Source organism: Drosophila innubila, assembly GCF_004354385.1.
Source record: "Drosophila innubila isolate TH190305 chromosome 2R unlocalized genomic scaffold, UK_Dinn_1.0 1_C_2R, whole genome shotgun sequence".
NCBI classification, from domain to species: Eukaryota; Metazoa; Arthropoda; class Insecta; order Diptera; family Drosophilidae; genus Drosophila; species Drosophila innubila.
In genome coordinates this window covers 23,432,708-23,455,867 of record NW_022995374.1, presented here as the reverse complement: position 1 = coordinate 23,455,867, position 23,160 = coordinate 23,432,708, and the positions used below count along the sequence as shown (strand labels likewise).

At 38.8% G+C, this 23,160-nt stretch overlaps 2 protein-coding genes across 2 annotated transcripts in view; both read left to right on the top strand.

The window, feature by feature from the left end:
- Positions 1-6,086: 6,086 nt before the first annotated feature.
- Positions 6,087-7,376, top strand: LOC117783973. Its single transcript, XM_034621554.1, has one exon. The coding sequence runs from the start codon at positions 6,345-6,347 to the stop codon at positions 7,218-7,220; it is 876 nt and encodes a 291-aa protein (XP_034477445.1). The 5' UTR covers positions 6,087-6,344; the 3' UTR covers positions 7,221-7,376.
- A 6,298-nt stretch (positions 7,377-13,674) lies between these two features.
- The window catches only part of LOC117783789 (nephrin), a 79,673-nt gene continuing 70,187 nt past the window's right edge, over positions 13,675-23,160 (top strand). The window contains exons 1-2 of the mRNA XM_034621334.1: positions 13,675-13,719; positions 15,471-15,525. Coding sequence (XP_034477225.1) covers positions 13,675-13,719; positions 15,471-15,525 — 100 coding nt within the window. The remainder of the gene's footprint in view (positions 13,720-15,470; positions 15,526-23,160) is intronic.

Sequence of the window (23,160 nt, the reverse complement as noted above, 5' to 3'; positions counted from 1 at the left end):
TCAAGAATGTGCCAAAGGGATGAGCTGAGCTAATCCCGCTGCTAGGCACCAATCAGTAATCGATTGCCATAATAACAAAGACAACTTTCCACTGCGTACTCCATTCAAATGCTAACCAAAAGGACTACTCAGTCGAATTATGAATTCAAATGAATGCCAAGTGCCCAGCTCATACCACATTATGCAGATAACGTCTAAGAAATTAGCCAGTAAATCGTGTTTGGTAGCACACACACACACACACACACACACACACACACACACACACACACACACACACAAGGGCAATGCGACCTACTTGTGCGTCTTTCGACTTGAATGCACAGGAGAACAGTAACAACAAATAGAAATATGTACCTATATACACACAAATGTACATATTTATATACATAACAGATTTATGGCTTTTAAAAATGTTTAGCTGAAACTCAAACTGAAACTGCTGAGAAAGTTTTGCCAGTTACCGACAGGACACACGTCGATTTGCAATTGTATTTCACATGAATTGTTCTTATTATTATTATACCCTGTAATACAATAAATACAGATACTCTCCTGTTCTTTTTGTTAATAATATATTGTCAGAATTGTATTACAAAATTGTCATTATTAGTAAAGCCAAATATTCTGAAAAATATTTACAAATTCCATTTCAGCTAATAAATTTAATTTCCATTGTTTTAAAAATAAGTTCTTTTGATGAATAGATTTTTATTCGTCAAATTCAAGCGAAAAAAAAAATCCTCAAAAATGAAGCAAATTATTGATAAAATCGAAGTAACAGGTATAGCATAAACATAGCTGCTTTAGGAACCCTTGAGAAAGATATTAAATGTTAAGTTTAGTCATCAATTTTCTGTCTATTATATTGTTGGTTAGGATAATCATGAAACTTAGTCTATTTATTAGATTTATTAGATATCTAAATAAGATTACTACATCATAAAGTTTCCACAACACAAACCACTATATTATTGCTGTAGTTTTATGCTAGATAAATTAAATATTTCGATTCGAAATCTTTACATTTGTGAGGCTTATGAACATCAGGTATACGATAACTTATATTGACGGCTTCACCTTGCTGATGGAAAAGGGGTTGATGGGATAGGGGAGGGATTCTAATACCACTTCCCCTTTTTCTGTTACCGTTGACGTTAAATGTCGACGCGAATTTCATTAAAATAAACTTTTTCTACGACGTTTCAAGTTCATTTTCATTTTATTTGCAAGGGTATGAAAAAAAATCACTGCCAAGCACTTTTGCCCTTTTGCTGCCCGCTCTTCCCCCTCCACACCCCTAACTGTTTGCTCCCACTTGCCGATTTTAACCATTTTCCCACGTCACCGTCACAGTGGTTTTATGGTCGCCGGGGGTTTTTACGGCACCGCCATTGGCACATTTCCTATGGAGTGGGGACTGGCTCCAGCATCTCTAATTTGAATACCTGAAACTGGGACTTTGACTGAGACTGAGACTGAGACTTGGACAGGGTCTGAATTGGAGGGTCTCTTGATAACGCCTGCCCTTCTTTATTGCTTTTAAATGTTTTTAGAACCCGAAAGTCTTGGCCTCATAAAAACCTAGAGCCTCGACGAAAAGAGCCACCACATTTGATATACGAATTGTCTTTTATAGCCAAAGAAAAGCGAGATGGAGGGTTACAAAAGGATAAAGTTACTCTAGCAGTAATTACTTATCAGGAAGCACTAAACCTGCAACTCTGACGCTGGTGATCGATCTGGTCAGCGAAACTTCACCATGGTCGCTGATTCGCTTACTGATGAACTGGACAACTGGATGAGTGGACAATGTGTGGTAACGGGTAAGTAGAGGGCTAAGTGCCAGAAGCTAAGTGCCGCTTCCGGTGTCCACCAAGCCATAAATTCGCACTCATGACGGCGCAAAAACGCCGAAAGGCTTTCACCACCTCTTCCAGTGTCCAGCCTCGAGCTGGTCCTTTTTATCCTTCAGCTTTGGACTTAAAGAGCAGAAGAGGGAGAGAGAGGATGAGAAAGAGAGAGTCACCTACACCCACCGAATGCACAGTTATTGTTGCAATTAATAAGGACGTCGCCAGGCGTTGCCTTGCCTTGCCTCTTGCCTCTAGCCACTTGGCTGCATAACCAACGGCTGACCCCGGCGGGCCCAGATAATATTTACTGCTGGCGCAGAGGCTTGAAAGGAATCAAGGCTCAGCCTCTGGCTCCGGCTCTGACTCCGGTTCTGGCTCTGAGTCCGTTCCCTGCATTTGCTGGTTGCATCAGCGTGAAATGTCCTTTGCCCATTACATTTGCATTGCCGTTACAAGCATTTCGCATTTATCGCAACAACATGAAGAGCCACAACAACAAGAACAACTCAGAATGCCACAGTGGAGACTGCTCGACATTAAGATACTCGCTACCTTGACTCGAATTCATATATTATTTATTTTCTTAGTTTTATATTTATTTTAAAATTTATTTAACTAAGCGTCAAATATACAAACAATGTCGACAAAAAGATAAGTAAGAATAAGAAAAATAAAAGCAGATTTATCCAAGCAATTAAGAAGGATTATGACCAATTTTAAATATCAATTAAAAAAATTCGCGTATTTTATTTTAACAAAAATAAACTTTGTACACCTTTAAGAATATGTAAAGGGTATATTGTGTTCTTTGAAATGTATGTAACAAGGAGAAGGAGGCATCTCCGACCCTATAAAGTATATAAATTCTTGATCAGCACCCACAGCCCAGTTGATATTGCCATGTCCGTCTGTTCGTTCGTCCGTCTGTCTGTGTGAGCGGCTAGATCTCAGAGACTATAAGAGACAAAGCAACCAAATTTGGCACGCAGATCCCAATGGCGTTGGAGTTTCTTAATACATTTTTTTTGGTAATTAACGTTATCTATTAACCTACTTAAATGCAGCAAGTTCGGACAAGTAGAACGGCAGTAATAGCTAGCAAAAGTTATTAATAATAAAGGCAATACAAGCACTCAATAGAATGCAGTAGTTTTTATTAGATAGTAATTTCTATAAAGTACTTTTATATATATATGTAATTAAGTAACGGGTGTTCTATCTCGACTATAGCCTTTCAGACTTCTTTTAGTTGTAGTTATTTATTTTCCAATACTTTAAAGTTGCATATGGTTCTTTGCTTTGCAAAGTTTAAATAACATGTATTGGGTTAAGCTATTTTTCACAATATATTACATATACGAAAAATTTTTAGTTTTTAAAACTGTATGTCTGCTTTCCACAACTCCACGGATTGTAATATTGTTTCATAAATTCGTATGCCTATTGATGTTATTTTCGGATCATATCGCAATAAGGTTCAACTATAAGAATTGTCATTTAATTTGGTAGATCTAGCTCTCATAGCTTTTGAGATTAAGATGTTCATATGGACGAAGCAACAGAGATGCCTGTTGCGTTAACCATCATTAATTTATAACACTCTTCTTGCCTTGGGGTACTGGGTATAAACAGCAACTGCAACAGGGACTGCAATGAGAGACTACAATGGTTGCCCAGAAATCTCGTCGCCGTCGCTAACAGCTCGTAGCAGATGAAGCTGCTTGGAAAGGACGGGGCAGGAAAGCGGGGCAGCAACAGAGCAGGAGTAGGGTAGCCGTAGAAAGAAAGAGAGAGAGGGAGAGAGAAAGGGAGAGAGGGGAAGAGAGAGAGTAACATTTATTGTTTGCAAAGCCTTGTTTATTATTTTACGTGAATTTCACTCGCTTCTCATCTTCTTTAGGGTCGCAAGGAGAACTGTTTATGATTCGGTGCTTCTTTGGTCCGCTTGGCTGGCAAGGACAAACCACTCCTGCCCGGTACCCCTGGCACTAGTTACCGTCACGGATTCTGCTTTGCAGTGAATTTCAGCCTAGTACTCCTTCGTTTCCATTGCTTCCATCGTTTCCATCTGCTGGCAACGATTTTATTCACTCGAGTCGAGTCGAGTTTATGTTTACCCAGACTCCAGACCCTCGTGCAGGCTGCACTTTGTCCGACTTTGGACTTGTATGCGGTTTCTTTATGTTTTAATGCCGTACTCCTCATACCCATTACCATCCGCATTCGCAACCTTCCTCGTCGCCAAAAGTCCTTTGTTTGTACACTTGTACTTTATGTGCCCAGCAAAATTTATGCGCCGCTAAGTGGATTCGTGGATTTTTGCGTTCGCATCTTGCACTGCCAGTTGCACATCCTGTTCCACATCCACTTCCCGGTTGCCTGCCAAACTTGCAACGAGGCAGCAGGAAATGCAATGTACATTGTAAAATCCACATCTACATCTATAGCCAGAATCTGTCCAAATAAATCTAGAGAAATAAAAACGCCACGCCTAATTAAATCCAAAACAAGTTAAAGCAAGTTCTGGGGCGCCACTATTTCCGACTCTGCCACAGACTCGGGAGTTCATCTCCCACTCCGTTTCCAATGAAATCGTCAAGTAAATGAGTGCGAAATGCAATTAACCTGCGCGTGCCAAGGATGTTGTTGTCTCTTGTCTGTTGTCTGATGTCCGTTGTCCGTGTACAGCACGAGGCCCATTTATTACGCCATTTATCGAACAACTTTCCGAGTTACTTCCCCGCTCCGCACTTGAAGGATGGGCAGCTACTTTCAGCCATTTGCGTAGATAGAAAAACAAACCGAACCTCCTTTGACTCCCTTTCCTTCTTCTGCCGTGTTATCCCTCGATCCCATTGACGCGAACATAAAATCGTAGCAAGTACAAATCTTCAATTAACACAAACACACAAAAAAACAAAGTCGATAAAGGCAAAGGAAAAGTAAAAAGAAAAGCCCAAAAACAAAAAGGTGATTCCTGTTGCTAATTGGAAATTGAGGGGTGGAAAACTGCAACACGTTCGCTATAAAGAAGAACGAATCATAAAATCTGCCCCAAAACAAACCGGAAGCTTAAGCCGACCGTTGTCTTGAATGGAAATGATTGTCAATTTGAAGAATTAATGTAGAATGTGACATTAAAATGACTTCGGACTAGGCAAATGGTTCGAGATTCGCTTCGATTCGATTTGATTCGATTCGGTTGCTTAAAGAGCAGAATAACGATTTGACCTTCAACGAGAACTGTTTGTCTAATGGCTACTGGTCAGAGCCAAATTGATTTTCATATTCATTGGCATAATGTAGAGAAGGGCAACCTTTGGGTCCCCTTCCCAAATGGAAGCAGTAGAGGAGAGGAGAGGAGAGGAGAAGGACGCTTGCCTCATAAATTAAACATGCGGCACATAAACTAAAGTGAAAAATGCCGCCAACGAAAAGGGAAAACTCACATTTAACTGTATATTTGGAAAGATTTTAAATATAAATTTCAATATTTAACTACGTCGTCGACAGGAAACGGTTGCCAAACGGACGCTTGGGCGAAGGGACTCAGGAAGCGCCATGACAGCGGAAATGATCCATCGACCTTGTTCTGGGATAAGGCCGAGCGAGACGGGGGTAGAGGCCCCATCCATCCATCCCTCTCTGACAATTTATTTGGGCATTGGCCATGTTTGAACCAAACAAAAACAACAACAACAACAACAATAAGAACGAGAAAAAAAGGTTTGCTGACCACAAAACGTTGAAAATATTTGTGTTTCCACTTATTTGCATTAATGCCACAGAACCGATCTGTATACATACATACAGGTGCCTATGTGTGTGTTTGTGTGTGTGGGACACATAAATGTTTTAAACAACCTGCGACCCATATGGGGCCATAAACAACAACCCCAACAACAACAACAGAACATGGCGAAAACATCAAATCATAAACAAAGATTAGATTTTTATATTACAAGCTCGTTCATATTTACAGCAAATACATATTAGCCGGGTTAAGCGGTTATTTTCTTTTTCAGCATCATTTTACAATATTTATCCATTTAAAAGTTAAATAACAAAAAGTATTTAAAGTTAGTTTATTATAAAAACTGTTGCAATATATTGGGATAGAATTTTTACATGTGAAATGCACTCTTAGTATCCTAAATAACAAGCTCTAACTATGCATGATAAAATATGCCATCAAATTCCTGTTAAACAATCGAAAACAAAATATTTCTAATTACCAAGCAGTTGAAGTTCTGTCAAGAAATCTATAAAGAATAGAAATAAATTAATATGTACACATTATTTTAAATTTCAAGACAAAACTATATAATTCTCAACAAAATCCAGATTTAGAGTGTATAATATAAAAGTGAAAAAAAAAATAACGTTCGGTTATAAATTTGCATAGCCCAATAAATATTTTAATACGATGATATTGGTCAAATTGTGAAATCAACTGTTAGCATAAAAAGACAATAAGCTGGGATCAATATGGTGAATGTGATAGTCGATAAGGAAATGACAGATGGTCGAGGGAAATGGTCCCAATTTGTCGAAATGAATAAGTATTTCTGTGCCCCTTTGATCCGATCCCTATCTGCGCCCTGTATACAATCAGTGGGTAAAAAGCAAAGTGCTCCGGCTTTCGGCCCCAACAATTTGAGTTTGTCCTGGCAACTGGCCTGCAATCCCGCAGACAGTTCGCATCTTAACGACGACTGTGGGCTGAGATCACACTCGAAGAGTGACAGGCCTGTGGCCAAGGACTTGAAGTACTTGAATTCTAGTGGCAAACGCAAGCCAAAGTTGAAACCGACGTACCACCGCAAACGAAACGTCACTGTTAAGCCAAAGGTCACCCCTGTCGGTCTGCCCAAAATTATGGTCGTGGATGCCACAAAGAAGTCTCCGATTCGGCAAAATCACGATGAGCATCAGGCACATAAGGATTGGGAAGACCGCCGATCGAGCCGCGAAAGTCGTAAAGAACAGGCAGAAATACCATACAATAAGCCAGATCAGCCAACAACCACAACTCGAGCTAAAAATCCGCGACCCGATGTGCTCGTCAAACCCAAAAGGACCTACGGTGTGCCGCTTTGTTATCGCCCAACAATGCTATTGGGCCCCCGATATTATTCGGATCTGCAGTACTACAACCAACAGCAGTACTACAATCAGCTCCAGGCGCAACAACGACAACAGCAGCTGATGCAGCAAAGGATCTACTATCAGCCTATGCAGCATCTAACAAAGGCGCAACAAGAATATTATGATCAGGGCCCACGATATGCAGTGCCCATTGAATCCATGTACCGCAAATTACAAAAGGGCAGTTGTTATTGCGGCAACTTTTACTACAGATGAAATGGCACTCCATATCGTGTGATATTCATTTTTCAGTCAAATCCTTTAATTAACTATCTGTACACCGACCAATAATAACACTGTTGTTCAGTTGTAAACAAATTTTGACCACATAACAGTATAATAAACATTTGTATAACGATGGTGTCTTAATAACTCTGTTCTTTTCTTGTACTTAGAGTTAAGTAGGAAGCACTTATAGAAATTACGTCATTTCCTGTTCTAACTGGTTTTATTGACTCCTTTTGTTTTATCAACATTTGTACACTTTTTATTGTACTTATGAAATTAGATAATATAAGAGCTGATTTTTAATATTTTGTAATTGCTCGGTAAGTAGGTATTTGAAAGTACACATAGTATCACTGTTTACCTCATTACATTTTCCATATGTCATTGAAAAATCATATCTTTTTCTAATATTTAACGATTTAGTAAACAATGACTTTTTTTATTTTATTCATTGTCACTAAATTTTTTTTAATTGAGGAAGAATACAATTTTACCCAAACATGATTGCTCCATACTTACCCCTATACAAATTTTACTATACTTTAAGTCTTAATTAATTTTTGAAATCTTGGCCGTTTCCGGTAAGGAATGTCATTTAAATCATTGTTTGTCCATTAAATTAATGCTGCAAATAAATTTGTTTCCGTTAGAGCAACTCAAATTTTTCAAAATTGTATATTTCTTTTATTTTCATCTCTTGAAATTTTTTTTAATTTTTCTGTAAGTAGGTAGTAAATAATACAAATAGTATCACTGTTTTCCTCATTACATTTTCCAAAAATATGTCATTGAAAAATCATATCTTTTTTAAATATTTAACGATTTAGTAAACAATGACTTTTTTTATTTTATTCATTTTCACTAAATTTTTTTAATTGAGGAGGAATACAATTTTTACCCAAACATTATGATTGCTCCATACTTACCCCTATATATATTTTTTTATACTTTAAGTCTTAATACATTTTTGAAATCCTGACCATTTCCGGTAAGGAATGTCATTTAAATCTTTGTTTGTCCATTAAATTAATGCTGCAAATAAATTTATTTCCGTTAGAGCAACTAAAATATTTCAAAATTGTATAATTCTTTTATATTTATCTCTTGACATTTTTTGGAAATACCAACCCTTATAAGGTTGTCAAAGCCTAACTGATTTTCATGAACAATGACTTTTTAATCATTCAATTAATTGGTAAATTTTAATCATTTCTGAAATTTAAACTTGTTTCATAATTCATGCCCTGCAATTGTTTAGTAATTTTTTGCATATTTATGTTACTGTTTCGTTAAATTGATTCAAAACTCATTCGTTTAATTGAACCCAAAAACCGTCTAGGCCGACTTCAACAGCAATTGAAACTGCACGTCAATCAAAGAATATAGACCTTGACATGATATGTACATATCTGGAATTTGTACTCGAATTTTCCCGATATGAAATGCCCGCTGGGAACTTCCATCATTTATGGACCATGCAACATGGCGGGGAGTCTGCGGTGCTAATTAGCCCTCAACAAAACAACAACACAATTTGCAGCGATTGAACGGAAGAGGGAGAGAAGGAAGAGGAGGAGTTAGAGATGGAGGAGACACACGCCGACCATGTTGCCCTTCAATGACCTGTGAATGGAGTTTGGTTAGGTTTGGGGTTTGAACTGGGGTATTTTAATATACTCGCACCTCTTTGGCATAAATGGAATGATAGGAAGGTGGAAAGGGGAGTCGCGGTTTACACAGGTCGCACCCAGATACAATTAAAATCGAAGCGAACCAACAAACTGCCAAACAAACACACAAACAAACAAATGGAGAAACAAAGCGAAACGAAAACAAGCGAAAATAATGAAGTGGATAAAGTTAGCTGGAAAACGGAGTCGGCAGCCGAAAAACGAAATGAAAACCGAACTGAATCAACAGTAACAGGAATAGAAATAGCGCAAATAAGCAAAAGTGGTAGGGGGAAATGTGAGAAAGAGGGGGAGAAGGAGGAAGAGAGGGGGAGTGTTTGAAGGAATTTTGAGTGAAATTCAAGGTATCATGGAATCGAATATGCTCTTGCTATGAGGCCATCAAAAAGGAAGAGAAGGGAAATGGTAAGAAAACAACATGGGAAAACTTTTGTAATTACAATAAAATTTTCACAAATAACTTTCAATTGTTTTTGTGAGTGTGTGTGTGCGAGTGCCTCTGTATATAAATACATATGTATATATATGTGAGTTTGAGCTGGAAAAGCTGAAAATGAGGCACCTTAAATAGGCAAAAATGTTCAGCCTAAATTTGAATGGAAATAAAAGCAAGGGAAATTGACAAATAAAAAAACAGAGCACGAAATTAAAAGAAAACACTGCAAAAAAATTTGAGTGCATGTGTATAAATTAAATTACAAATTATGGCGAAACGTAATCTTTATTAAAGACACAGACTTGGGCTTGATATTAGTTCCAGTTTTGAGTGGTTTCTTTCTAAATGGAGTTTGTGTTGATGGCTCATTTAGTCACTCAAATATTTGTACTGTTATTGTGTCTGTGGAAATATTTGCATTTAATTTCATAAAAGTGTCGAGAGCTCGAGGCAATCTAAAGACAAGGACAAAGCCAATGCCTAAAATATGATCCGATCTGAATCGAATGACAATAAATTGCAAAATCTGAACACAAGAATCTACTATATAAAACATGTACTTAGTGCGGTTCTTTTTGGGAAGGGGGCAAATGGGGGATAACTTTTTGTTGAGCTGATAATGTGCAAAGACAAATAAGAAAAACAAAACACATGACAAAAGCAGCACTTGAAACTGTGCAGAAGGGGAGAGAAAGTGAAAGGGAATGGAACTGAATCAACAACAATAAGCAAATATCGCTTACAATAGCGGCTTACTAAGTAACAACAACTACAAAAACAACAGGCAACACCCAGTAAAGTGGACAAAAAACCACCTACTCCCTTTCCCTTGTCAGCCATACTCATGCCACTTAACAGCTAAAGCGAGAGAGAGAAAGAGCACTTTCACATGAGGGATGGAGAGACAGAAAAGGAGGCAAGACGATGAAAATAAAACTGAAGATTACGAATTTCAGAGAGCTTTTTTTGCCCTACGAAAATAAGAGACGAGACAAAAAAAACAACAACAACAGCAAAATGTTGAAAGAGTGGCAAGAACTGAGAAAGGGAATGAGGCACAGAAACACCGATTGGCAATCGATGTGGCAGACAGATTGAATGGAACTGGAGTTGCTTTGGTTTTCATAAAATTAAGGCTGCATCGAAGCTTGTGGCTTAGAGGTGGTAGAAGAAAACTCTGTTTCTTTCAATTATACCCTGCTGTCTGTTAAAAATAAATAGCACAAATCTACTACAGAGTATGTAGTGATAATTAGTTTTCATAAAAGCATATATAGGATTTTCTGATATGAAAAATAGATGGACGGAGCTACAGTCGAGCATTTTCGATTGCTAAAAATTCAAAAATGTTCTGCTCACTTGACGCCCTTGCAGAGCGCTGTTTTACATCTTCGACTACTTGTCTCAAATATAGTAAACCGATTTGAACTGGTAAGGATGTATAAAACGAACTTTAAAGCATATTCTGTCAGTTTGTTTACGATATCTCATAAAACAAAAAGTTGTTTATACTAAGACTTGATTTTCGGCCGATCGGTCCTATGACAGCTATATGATATAGGGGTCCGATTTGAACCAACTTCAGTAAGGATGTATAAGACTAACTTAAATGCATACTCTATAAGTTTGGTTATGATATCTTATAAAACAAAAAAGTAGTTTATACTAAGACTTGAGTTTCGGCAATTCGGTCCTTTGACAGCTATATGATATAGGGGTCAGATTTGAACCAACTTCATTAAGGATGTATAAGACTAACTTAAATGCATATTCTATAAGTTTGGTTATGATATCTTATAAAACAAAATAGTTGTTCATACTAAGACTTGATTTTCACTTGATCGGTCCTATGACAGCTATATGATATAGTGATCCGATTTGAAAAAACTACGGTAAGGATATATAAGACTAACTTAAATGCATATTCTTTAAGTTTGGTTATGAAATCTCATAAAACAAAAAAGTTTTTCATATTAAAACTTTAACCTACGTACCAAGTTTGGTGTCTCTAGCTCTTATAGTATCCGAGATCTAGGTGTTCATACAGACGGACAGACGGATAGACAAACGGACAGACGGACATTGCTATATCGACGCGGCTATTAATACTGATCAAGAATATATGTACTTTATAGGGTCTGCCACGCCTTCTTCTGCCTGTTACGCACATATTCCTTAAAATAAACTTAAGAGACCTCTGTACTTTTTTTTAAGTACTGTTCTAAAAGTTCTAAAAATACTGACTCTTAAACCGCCCGAAAAGTCACCATTAATAAACGGGCCAAAGGGGATTTGTCTTGATCTATAGAAATTTGTTCCTACAAATTTAAAAGAATTTTTATTAAATAAATAAAAACATTTGATAAATTTTAATAAGGTAATCAAAAATATTTTCTTTTAAGCTCACTAAATTTTTGGCAATTTGTTAAAACACTACCCTATATTTAAGTGAAGTTTTAAGGAGTTGTAAAGCGTGTCTTTGAAGAGGAGCCAATAGTGGAGCACCCATTATTCTAAGTAGATTATAGCAGCCTGAACCGGCTCATGAACAGATCTTTTACATTTATTTACCCCGCAAACCCGAACCTGAGCCGAACCACTTTCCTCACTTGCTATTTTGATATTACGCAACTATTTCAGACTTCGGATAAAAAAAGTCATATTAAAACATTCAAAAAAATATAGATTTTTATCGAAATTTGAGTTTTTGTATTAAAAAATTGAATTGGTTTAAAAAGTCAAGAAAAAGTTGAATAAATAAAAATATTTATTTTTTGTATTTAATTGAACCAAGGCTCGAACCCAAACCTTAGATATATAAACCGGTTTGTGAACCGAATCTAAGTCTTGCTCTATGGGTCGAACCGTCAAACTGAACCTTTTACTACATTTTTGTGATTTGCAGCCTTGATTATAATAATTATTTGCATGCTTCCCGATTGAAGGTGCAAGGAAGATCAATGTGGTTTAAAAATAAACAAAATTCTATTTCAAGCAACAGACACTGCATTTCCTGCCATTTCCGGTTTAGGCATTAGCAATCACCATCCGTTCCCCCTTATTCCCCTATCCTCACCGAATCCCTTCCTTATCAGTTGCCTGATATTGAAAATCGCTGTAAAAACGCAGCAGAAAAAGCGAGTAAAGCAAAGCAAGAATTGATTGACTGACTGAATGAGAAGTGGGTGGTGGGTTTGGTGGATTGATGTGCAAAATACATTTCAAAAGAAATTCATGGTCGCAAACGCTTTGAGGTTTTTACACTTGGTTTTCATTTTTTTTCTTTTCTTTTCTTTTCTTTTTTAATTTTTTTTTGCCAGGACATCTGAAGGAGTCTCTGTTTGGTTCAAGGACACAACAAGATGGAAGCAAAGGCATTGCCTGTTTGTTTGTCATTTGGCTTTCAGTTTTTTTTTGCGCTTTTGCTTTTGCATCGAAATTTGTTGTTTTCAATTTTGTTTTCGTTTTTCTATGCTTCGCATAAAGAGATTAGCGCTCAATTTAAAATTGAGAGGCTTATTAGAGAAGCCTCCTTTCTTCTTTCTCTCTGTCCCACTCCCACTCCCACTCCAACGCTCTTGCTGCTGATTGAATTGCGCACTTGGCCTAAATTCAACGTTTGTTTCTAAGGATTTAATCTAGCTTTTATTGTTCATTTGGCCGCCCTTTCTGTGAATTTGTTGTATTGCTCAAAATATGCGCCATTGTCTTCTAGTTCCCAGCTCCCCGCAACCCATGAAGCAACAGTTTGCCCTCCCCTCCCTTTCGCCCTTCTCCCCTGCACTAGGCTCTATGACAAGCAAATTGCACGCGAAGCTTTCCCGCGGGACGTGTCGCGTGTAACGTGTAACAAGTGTTTGTTGTTGTCTCTCACATTTCCCACATATGCAAGTGTGTGGGTGTTTGTGTGTGTGGAGGTAATTCGCTACAAATGAAATGAAAATTACTTACACTTGGCAGGGGAATATCTGAATATACATTCATGTTTATTATACATACATATGTTTATTATAAGAAGGGGTGACAGCGAAAATGCACATAAAAACGTCAAAATATATCTGCAAATTGCGTGTCACAAAAGACACAAAATTATTGTTGTTGTTTTTGTTGTTGTTTGTATGGCGAGCAATCATTAAGTGTGCTTTCATTCCAAGCATCACAAAAGTAAACTGTTGATGTTTGTTTACTGTTTACTTTTGTTGTTGTTGCTGTTACCGATGCCTTAACAATGTCTCGTTTCATCGAACACGTTACAACTTCTACAAAAGAACAGGACTTCTACACATTTTATACGTAGTATAACAGATTTCTGAACATGTATAAGCTGTTCGTCCTGATATACGACTTGTATACGACACAAGTATAAGCAGCATTCGCATACAGAAATTACCACTGTTTTCTGTATACGTATATGACTCGCAGTGCCTTTGTTGTAGCCAATTGTATAAGACTCGAGCAGGTTTAATCTTATAAATGTTCATTGTTCGTTCGTATATACGACTTTCAGCATACGCTGGCCCATGTACTCGTATAAGAATAAAAAAACTACCACCTCTGCTGGTATAAGTGTACGTAAACATACTTAACTTACGTATAAGATGTTACGAATACGCATATAAACGAATGAACTGAAGCTGTTGCGCTACTGGTCGTATACGACTCGCCGTATACGACTGACAGCAGAGGCTTGCAATAAAATGTAGAAGAGCATGAGACTCTTACTGATGTATAAGTGTAAAAACCGGCTGTCTGTGAGCGATTCACCTGCAAACGCAAAGCCAACGTACAACAAATACAAATAAGCACAATTGTTTGTGTTATCAATATCACAAGTACAAGCACATGCGCTCTCTCTCGCTCTTTCGCTCTCTGTCTGCCATTTTAGCTCTCCCGCTGTACAAGTTCACTGCAAACGAAGTGCACGAGATGCGTGCTCGTGCTCGTGTTCGTGTTCGTGTGTCTTTGACGTTGATGTCGCCTTCACTGGCTTCTGGCTGCTGTCTGCACTACTGGCTGATGGCTTCGCCAGATGGAAGTTTTAGTTCGGTTTTAGCTCTCATTCTGTGCGGACGCCTTGGTGAAGCACACGGTCCGTTAAAGTGCGTCGCGAGCAGCGCACACATACTGACACAGTCGAGGAAGCTACACAGACACACATACACACGCACACATGTGCATCAGTTAAAGCAGCAGCAGCAGCCGCGGTAACAACGCCAAATTATCGAGTTTGCGCTAGAAAGTGATAGCAATTATTTAATCTTAAAGTTGTGCTAAAAGAAATCAAATCAAATGTGGAAGTGGCCCAAAAATTAAAGGCACAATTCGGCACAATCCAGCTTCCGTTGTCGTTGTCGTCGACGTCGTCGTCGTCGTCGTGGTTGTCGTTGTCGGCGCCGCAGTCGTTCCGTTGAGTTCCGTCCTGTCGCGTCGCGTCGCGTCGCTTCGTCAACAACGTCATTGTTGTTGTTCTGTTGGTCGCGCGGCGTCGTAAGCTCTTCGCACTCCGCTCTCCGCTCTTCTCACCGCGCTCCACTCTCCTCGCTCTTCGCTGGCTGCCCTGACCGCCGTTTCTGGCAGCTGCAGCCAGCGTGCGGCATGTCACATGTTCAGTTGGCTCAGTTTGTGCCTCCTCCAAAGTCCAAGCCCAGTTAAGAGCAACAACAACAACAATTTCTTTGCCTACTCCGCTCTCCATTTGGTCCCAACAACATGTTCAAACTTGATCGTCACAGTGCGTTCTAAACTTGTTCGCTTATGCGAAAATTGATCCTCGCTTGCAAGTGAACAAAGTGCAAAGTGACGTCACAAGCAACAACTGCAACAACAACAACAACGTTAACAAATACTGAAAACAAATGTGGCGCTGCAGCAACGGTAAATGCTGCTCGTTATAGCCAGAACAACAGTTTAACAACAATAATAACAACAAAAACAAAAACAGCGGCAATGAAAAATAGCAACAACAACAAAATGGCATTTACACAAGATGAAACTGAAGTAGCAGCAGAGACGCGATTACAACAACAACAACAACAAGAGCGACAAAGCAACAACAGCAACAGCAACAATTACTGTTGCCGGCAACAACGGAAGCAGCAGCAACAACAACAGCAACAACTGCAGCAGCAGCCACATTGGATTAAACATCTTGAACTGCTGTGCATTGGTAAGTTTAGCATTGCGATTGTCACAGTTTCCCCATCTCCCCTTCTAGAGGCATAGGCGGGGGGAGGAGTGGGCAAGGGCGTAGTCAGTTTTGTGGAAGGGACAAATTATGGTTGTTTTTCAAGGAAAGCAATGGTTATCAGAATTTCTGGAAATTTGTGGAATTCACCGATATATTTTTCTATTTTGTATCTTACAAAGTATATGTTATACAGACGTATGCGAAATCATAAGAACAGCATAGGTCAAAACTTAATTCGATAAAAAAAATTGCTGTTTTCATAATATATTATTTATATTATTATATTAATTGTACACATTTTAAGCTATATATATCCATTTATTGTGGATCTCAGCCTCAGCTAAGTCTTACACCTAAAAAAAAAAAATTGTATTAAAATTATTCATTTGAATGGATTTTATTGGTACTTTAACAAGATACAGTCATTAAAATTCTTAAAAAATGTTCTTCACTTTCACAATGTATAAATTATAATTTTTATTTAAAAAATAACTATCTGGCCTGTTCCGAGTATGACTTTTTATTTTTTTTAGCATTTAATACAGTTTTAGGTTTTGCGTTGACTTTGCGTTAAGTATTAAAAGTGTATCGTTTTAAACTTTATCGGTATTAAATTCAGCAACTCAAATAAAATTCAAACCGCCTAAATTAAATTAGAATTAAAAAAAGGTTGCACTTAAACAGTTGTTAATGGAGTTGTGAGTAATTTTAATGCTTTTTGATTAAGATTTAGTTTTATATAAGGACAAATCTATCTATTTTATTCTTTCAATAATAGTTTCTCAAATTGATTTAATTTTTGACAGACTTTAAGTGGTGGAAATTTCTTTAATTTTTTAAGCTTTCAAATCATTAAATTTTGTATTCTAATATCGTAAGCTTAATAGATTTTTAGATTGGAATTTATAGGGTTCCCTTTTCTGCTGACCCTGCCTACGCCCTTGGGTGTAGGGTCTAGGGTCCAGGGACTTGGGACTAGGGACTAGAGGATAGCGGTAAAGGTGGTGCTCCGCCTTCTGCAGCTGTTGCTTTTGCAATATTTAATACCCTTGCTCATTAGGCCAACACACAAGTCATTCCAGCTTGACTCTTGCGGTTGACGAATGGAGCAGAAAGTGGAGAGAGGGAAAGAGGAGGGGTTAGCAGTAGGAGGAGCCATGTGTATGGAGTAGTTGCGGTAGCCCTAACTTCCTTTTAATAACCGTTTGTGGTCACTATTAATGCTTGATGCCAATGGAAATTATGCAGCAAATTGTGTCCTTTTGGCCAGAGATGCGTTGCCATGAAATTCATTTGAAGACGGATTGGTATCCAAGTGAGGTTCGTTAAGCTAATTAATAATTATGTGGCAACCTTTCGAGCCAGCCGGACGCACGTCTGTTGCAGCAGGTGAACTTCCGTTCACGTGATGTTTGCCTGCAATCAAATCAGTTGGCCAATAATGGAATAGGCCAAGTGCCTGACTCAACGGTTTGTACTCGTTCTTATCGCGCTTCCGCCCTTCAATGCCAGAGCTAGTTGAACCCATACAGGGTCATAAATTGTTCGACTCATCGTGTTGTGTTGCAAGCTTCTTCTGCTGCTGCTGCTGCTGCTTCTTCTCCCATTTTCAATGGAACCACACAACAATAACAATCAAATATAATTCACAAAATATGTTTAAACGCCCACAGATTTGGTGTCCATTTGGTTTTTGGTAGCTTTGTATATTTGTATTTTTTTTTGGTGGGCGTTTCCTTTTGTTGTTGTTTTTGTTGTTGTTGATTTTTTGCTGTTCGTCTTTGTTGTGTGTTTTTTGTGTGTTTGGACAATCGCAGGTTGACACATGTGCGACTATTAGAAGCTGCACCTCCTCCTTCCCGCCTTGCTCTGCTATGCATATCAGTTGGAGAAGGGGGATGGGAAAAGGGGAAAGAGAGCTAGGGAACGCCTACAAAAAGATACAACGATAAGACGGAGGAAGCTAATGTCAGAGCTTTTCTATGGTCCAATTAGTCGAAATGTTGCACGCACCTGGCAACAGGGAGACACGAGCCACGCCCCCGCAGAGGAAAAGCGACCGCAGCGAAGTCAACATGGAAATTGGACAGCGAAATAAAAGCAGCAGATGAAGGCGGAGATGTAGATGAAGATGAAGATGGAATACAGAGAATGGGCAAAAATAAAAGCATTTATTTGTCAGCACAAAATAATCAAGGATCATAATATGTCAACAAACTATAGGGCAACACACACACCCACACACACACACTGTGGCAAGGTGGGTGTGTGTTTGTGTGTGGACAGCGCAGCAAAACAAGCACAAGGACACACACACACATGCCACAAAAGAAGTAGAGAAAGATGAAGAAGATGAAGCAAAGAAAATAAAAATGAATAGAAAAGAAAAGCAGAGTGCGTGTCCTTTTGGTATGTGGCAGCAACATTTGCTGAAATGTGTGCCACCAGGCAGCGAAAGTGTAGCACAAACATGGCGTAATAGATAGCAGGAAGAGTGAGAGGGGCTGATAGGGAGAGCGACAGGGTAAGGGGCAAGGGGCAAGGGGAGTCGGAGGTTGTCTCTGACAGCTGGTAAATGTACTGGAGTGCATTGACAATACGGTAGCAACTGCTTGACCAGGCGGACAGTACTCAACGAAGTGGCGATGGAAGTTAGAGAGAGCGAGGCAGAGAGAGAAAGAGAGAGAGGGAGCAAGCTAGAGGAAGCTGCAAGCAGGAAGCAGCTCTGCGGATTCTATAGAGTTTATACAGTTCTACAGTTCAAAGGGCAAATGTTAAGCACACACACAACGAAGAGTGCCTGGCAACACGCACACACACACATACGTACATACACTGACACATATATGGCATTATCTGCAGGAAGCAGATCTTATAAAGCCCATTCAGCATTTGATTTCTTTCTGCATTTGACTTTGTTTGTTCTCGCTTGTTCTCACTGCAAGTAAAGTTAATTGCGCTGCTCTCCACCTGTCAATTGCCAAGGCAAGTTTGAAAGATAGCGCCTGTTGGCCAAATGTTCACTTTTGGCTCAGACTGCTGTGTGTGTATGTCAGTGTGTGTGTGTGGGCAGCTGCAGACGCCCATGTATAAACTATGTTACTTGGCTACTTGGCTTCAAAACGCTCGCACAACACCTTGAGTTTAGCTGTCAGACAGGTCAGACAGTCAGCTAGTCAGACAGTCAGTTAGTCAGTTAGTCAGTTAACCAGTTTGTTAGCCAGTTTAAGAAATGTCTCAGCTCAGCTCAGCTCACTCCCACACGCGTCTCGCTGCTGTTGTTGCTGTTGAACGTTGAACGTTGAGCGTTGTTCGACGTGGGCGTCTCACAAGTTTACGTAATTCGTAAGAGAAAAGAAAACTGAAAGCTGACTGGTTATGCGTTGCTGCGTTGCACTTGCTCGCTTGCCACATGCTGCGTGTGGCACCGAAATAGCGCCGGGCTATTTAAAGCCATCAACTGCATTGGCCACACGCCCTCGGGCATGAGGGGGCGGGGTGAGAAGTGGTGGTGAGGGGGCATGGCTCGTTGAGAATGCCAACGTAATTGCTGAGATGTCAACACTGCAGCATGCCGCATGCAACAGCTAACAAGCAAATTCAATTTGTTAGCAAGCGGCAGCTTCACAGTGCTGCACAAAAATACTTGTACCCATATAGAAAAAAGATGTGTGGAATATAGTATATACATATAAATAAATCGGCTGCGCTTTCAGCATGTGGCAATACAACTCTTGCAACTAAAATAGGAACGGGACGAGACGAGACGCGACGAGACGAGGCAAACGCAAACAAAAGTGCACTTGAAGTCGCCACTGTGAAGTTGCAGGCTGATTTCAAATCTGTGGCAGCTAGCTAGCTGCAACATTTGCAGTGTTCTTGTTGTTGTTGCTGCTGTTGTTGTCGCACTGTGTAGTGAACTCCTGCAGCGTTTCGTCAATCGTAGCATGTGGTAATTGCTCTGCGTTGCAGCTACCTGAGTGCCTTGCCACAACTTGCTGCCCAGATTTATGAGTGTTCAACAATCATGCCACATGTGTCCTGTGTGTCCGTTGTGCCTCTGTTTATGTTTTTATGCATGTATGTCTGTATATGTGTGTGTGCGTCCAGTTGGCCCCTTGCCACGCCTTGTTGCCACTGGGGAAATAAACAATTTTATTGGATAAATAAAATAATATAATGTACACTTCCTGCTCAACTTACAGCCATGTTACAGGATTTATATACCCGCCGACTATTTTGATATTTTCTATTGATGTAAAAAACATCTATACATCGATGTGTCGACTTCTGTAACATCTAAATTCGATTCATTGATGTCTTAACATCACTGTGTCTTATAAATATATATATACAGTTAGTCAAGAAAGTGTTATATGTGTATATTCATCATTATATTGTCGATTAACATTGATGTTTTCACATCAATAATATTTTCACTTACAAATCTACATGTAGATTTTTTTATACTTAACTTTAATTAAAGAAGTCGACAAGAATTTTAAATATAAATAAAAAATTGTACTTTAATTAGAAATAATAACTGAAGTTATACAAATATATCTAAAATTTACAAAAAGTTGTCGAGTATTCAAAAACATTTAATTCAATAATATTAATCATTTTTATTTTAATTTAATCATACAATTGAGTTTTATTATTTTTTAAAAATATATCGACAATTTAAGTTATTCTCTATATATTTTGTTTATCACGTTAATTTCAATAAAATTACTAATGATTAAAAAAATGGTTTTAAAAGAAGTATAATATAACATAGACTTTTAATTTGACTTATTGGAATTAGGAACGCTGTTTGAAATCGCAATTAAACTTGGTATACTCATTAAAACAAAATAATATATTAATGTGCTATTATAAGAACTTGCCATTTTTTTTCTCCATATACGCCCCCTTTAGTCCAACTAATGAAATGAATTTCAATTACGAGTGTCTAGAAGTAGTCCTATCGGCGCAGGATATTAGCAATGTGCAGCCCAGCGTACATCCTACGCAGAATATTACCCCAGAGAGGGAGAGAGAGAAAGAGATTCGAGCCAGAGAGAGAGAGAGAGAGAGAAAGGGACAGCGAGAGAGGGGGCACTTGGACTCATAGATGATTGCGCCAGAGTTGTGATGGGTTTCAGTTCGATTTTGATGCGAATTGATTTGGTTAGCGAGCAATGGTGACTGATACAATTGAAGAAGGACTACAGACCGCACATGAACTGAAAGAGAGAGACAGAGTGAGAGAGAGTGAGCAGGACAGGATGGATGAATAAATAAAGTGGGCAAATCAAGCAAATGCCAAATGAGACTCGTCATAGACTGACTGACTAGCTGACTGACAGATGGTTGGAGGCAGAGGGGGATGTGGGGGGTAGGGGACTGGCCATGGCAATGACAGCGCTGCTGCCACTTTGGTAATAAGAAACGCCTTCACAGGCCCAGTCAATAAATTAAATGTTTGCCATGGGAAGCTGCCTGCCAGCCTGACTGTCTATCCAGGATGTAATTGAATACCATTTGCGGATAGGTACGAGTAGGAGTCACAGTTGGAGTCGCAATAGAGGCAGTTGGAGGAGGTGACACCACCACAAAGTTGCCAACGTTGCCCAGATCGATGGCTTTATTCGCTGTGCATTCCATCGACTGGCTGCTAATTTAAATTTATGAATTTTTAAACAGCTCAATATGAAAAGTGCGAAGCGTGCTTACAATTTTGCCCAAAATGTGAAATTTATAGGTGTACATTTGTGTGTGTGTGTGTGTGAGTCTGCCACTTCCTGCACTGTAGCATCACTTGCTTCCACACACTTTCATTTTTCTTGAGTATTTAATCAAGTGTGAATAATTGCATCATTCTGCCTCAAAGGGAGTCGATTTCCTTTGTATGTACCAAGACAGATACAAAGAGACTCTCTGTGCGTACATTTTGTGTGTGTATGTGTGTGTGTGTGCGTGATTCTGTTATCAATATAAGAAGCAAAACCACACGTACCACCCACAACCACACCCACACCCAATTCCCATACCCATACCCATATCCATGACTTCAATTCAACATCGAGGTCCTTTTCAATTTTATTTAAGCATTAAAATCGAAATCATCGCAAGTTGAATGAATTTTAAAATGTTATTTATGTATGAATCTTCGATTCTCGTTTCCCTGTCCTTTGTAAAGATAAAGACGGTCTCGTGTCAGATTTTTACAACAAGCACAGGAGTATGACATACTTAAATATACTCAGTAAACAATAAGAGTCACATTTTCATTTCACATTTTAAATACCAATTTTTCTTTAAATCAAGTTTTTTATTGCATAGTCTGTTTTTATATTTTGTACCAAATGAATTGTTTTGTTAAATGAAAATAGAATTAATGTGAAATACTTTTAAAGGAAACCAGTACCAAATTGTTTAAATATCGACAGTCGGCAAAGTATTGCTAAGAAATGTAATAATTGATTGAATTAAGAATTTTATTAAATTAATTTAATGAAATACTGAGAGGATAAAAAATTAAAAAATTTGGAAATCTATAACTTTTATTGCTATTAATTTCTCTTTAATAAATATCACATTTTTTTGGTTAGTTGCATAAAAATTATAAAAAATCAACTTTTGAAAATACTATATTACTTTCAATATTTCTCCATGTATTTCTGTTATTTTATGAGTCGATAGCAAGCACTCACGATATCGAATGCTGAAAAAGAAACACGAAACACGATACACGACCAACTCTAGTTCCGAGTGGCATTATTGTGCAACATGTGTGTTGGAGTGTGTGTGTGTGGGTTTGGGGGCGTCTCTGCATATTTTATGCAGATTTGATAAGTTTACAACACAACAACAATCGTAAGCAAATGGAGTTGTTGCTGTTGTTGTTGTTGTTCATATTGAAAATTAATATTTGATCAGCATTGCAAACATGAGAGTCGATTTATGTGATTTGCGAGATACTTCTTGTACCACTTGAATATATAGAGTTTATGTTGCATGTGGCATGTGGCACGTTGCAAGTTGTATCTGCTGCAGCTGTCGGCTACATAAATCGCTTATGATCCGCAGCCCTAATTGCTGTGTTTGTTGTTGTTTGCTCAGAGAAAAAAGCTGTGTGACGCGTGTTGAACCGGTTTGCAGCTGCCACTTGCCACTTGCCACTAGACAGCTGCAAGCGCCCAAAGACTGTCAGTGTCTCATCTAGGGAGACCGCATCTTCGGGACAGCTTATCGCTGCATCGTGTGAACTTTGAAAGATTCTTCCTCTGTTCCGTCCCCTTCCCCGTTCGCTTCCCCGTTCCCTTCCCCGTCCCTGTCTTTGTTGGCTGCCACGCTTTGTGTCACGCTTCAGTAAACTCGACTCAACTCAACTCGACTCGACTCGTCTCGACTCGATTTGCCTCAACTCGACTTGAGTCGAGTCAGTTGCACACCTTTTTGCAAATACCTGTCTTGTCCTGTCCTCTGCTGTCCAGTTGACGTGTGGTTCCGCATCGTCGACTTGCCGCTGACCCCATCATCGGTTAGTTGAACTGAACCAAACCAAACCGAACCCAACTGGAGTAGAGTGGAGTGGAGTGGGAGCATGTGTGAAAATCAGTGACGCGG

What these genes read in the sequence shown, in the direction of transcription:
- LOC117783973 (XM_034621554.1), top strand. Translation starts at nt 6,345, where the DNA reads ATGGTGAATGTGATAGTCGATAAGGAAATGACAGATGGTCGAGGGAAA.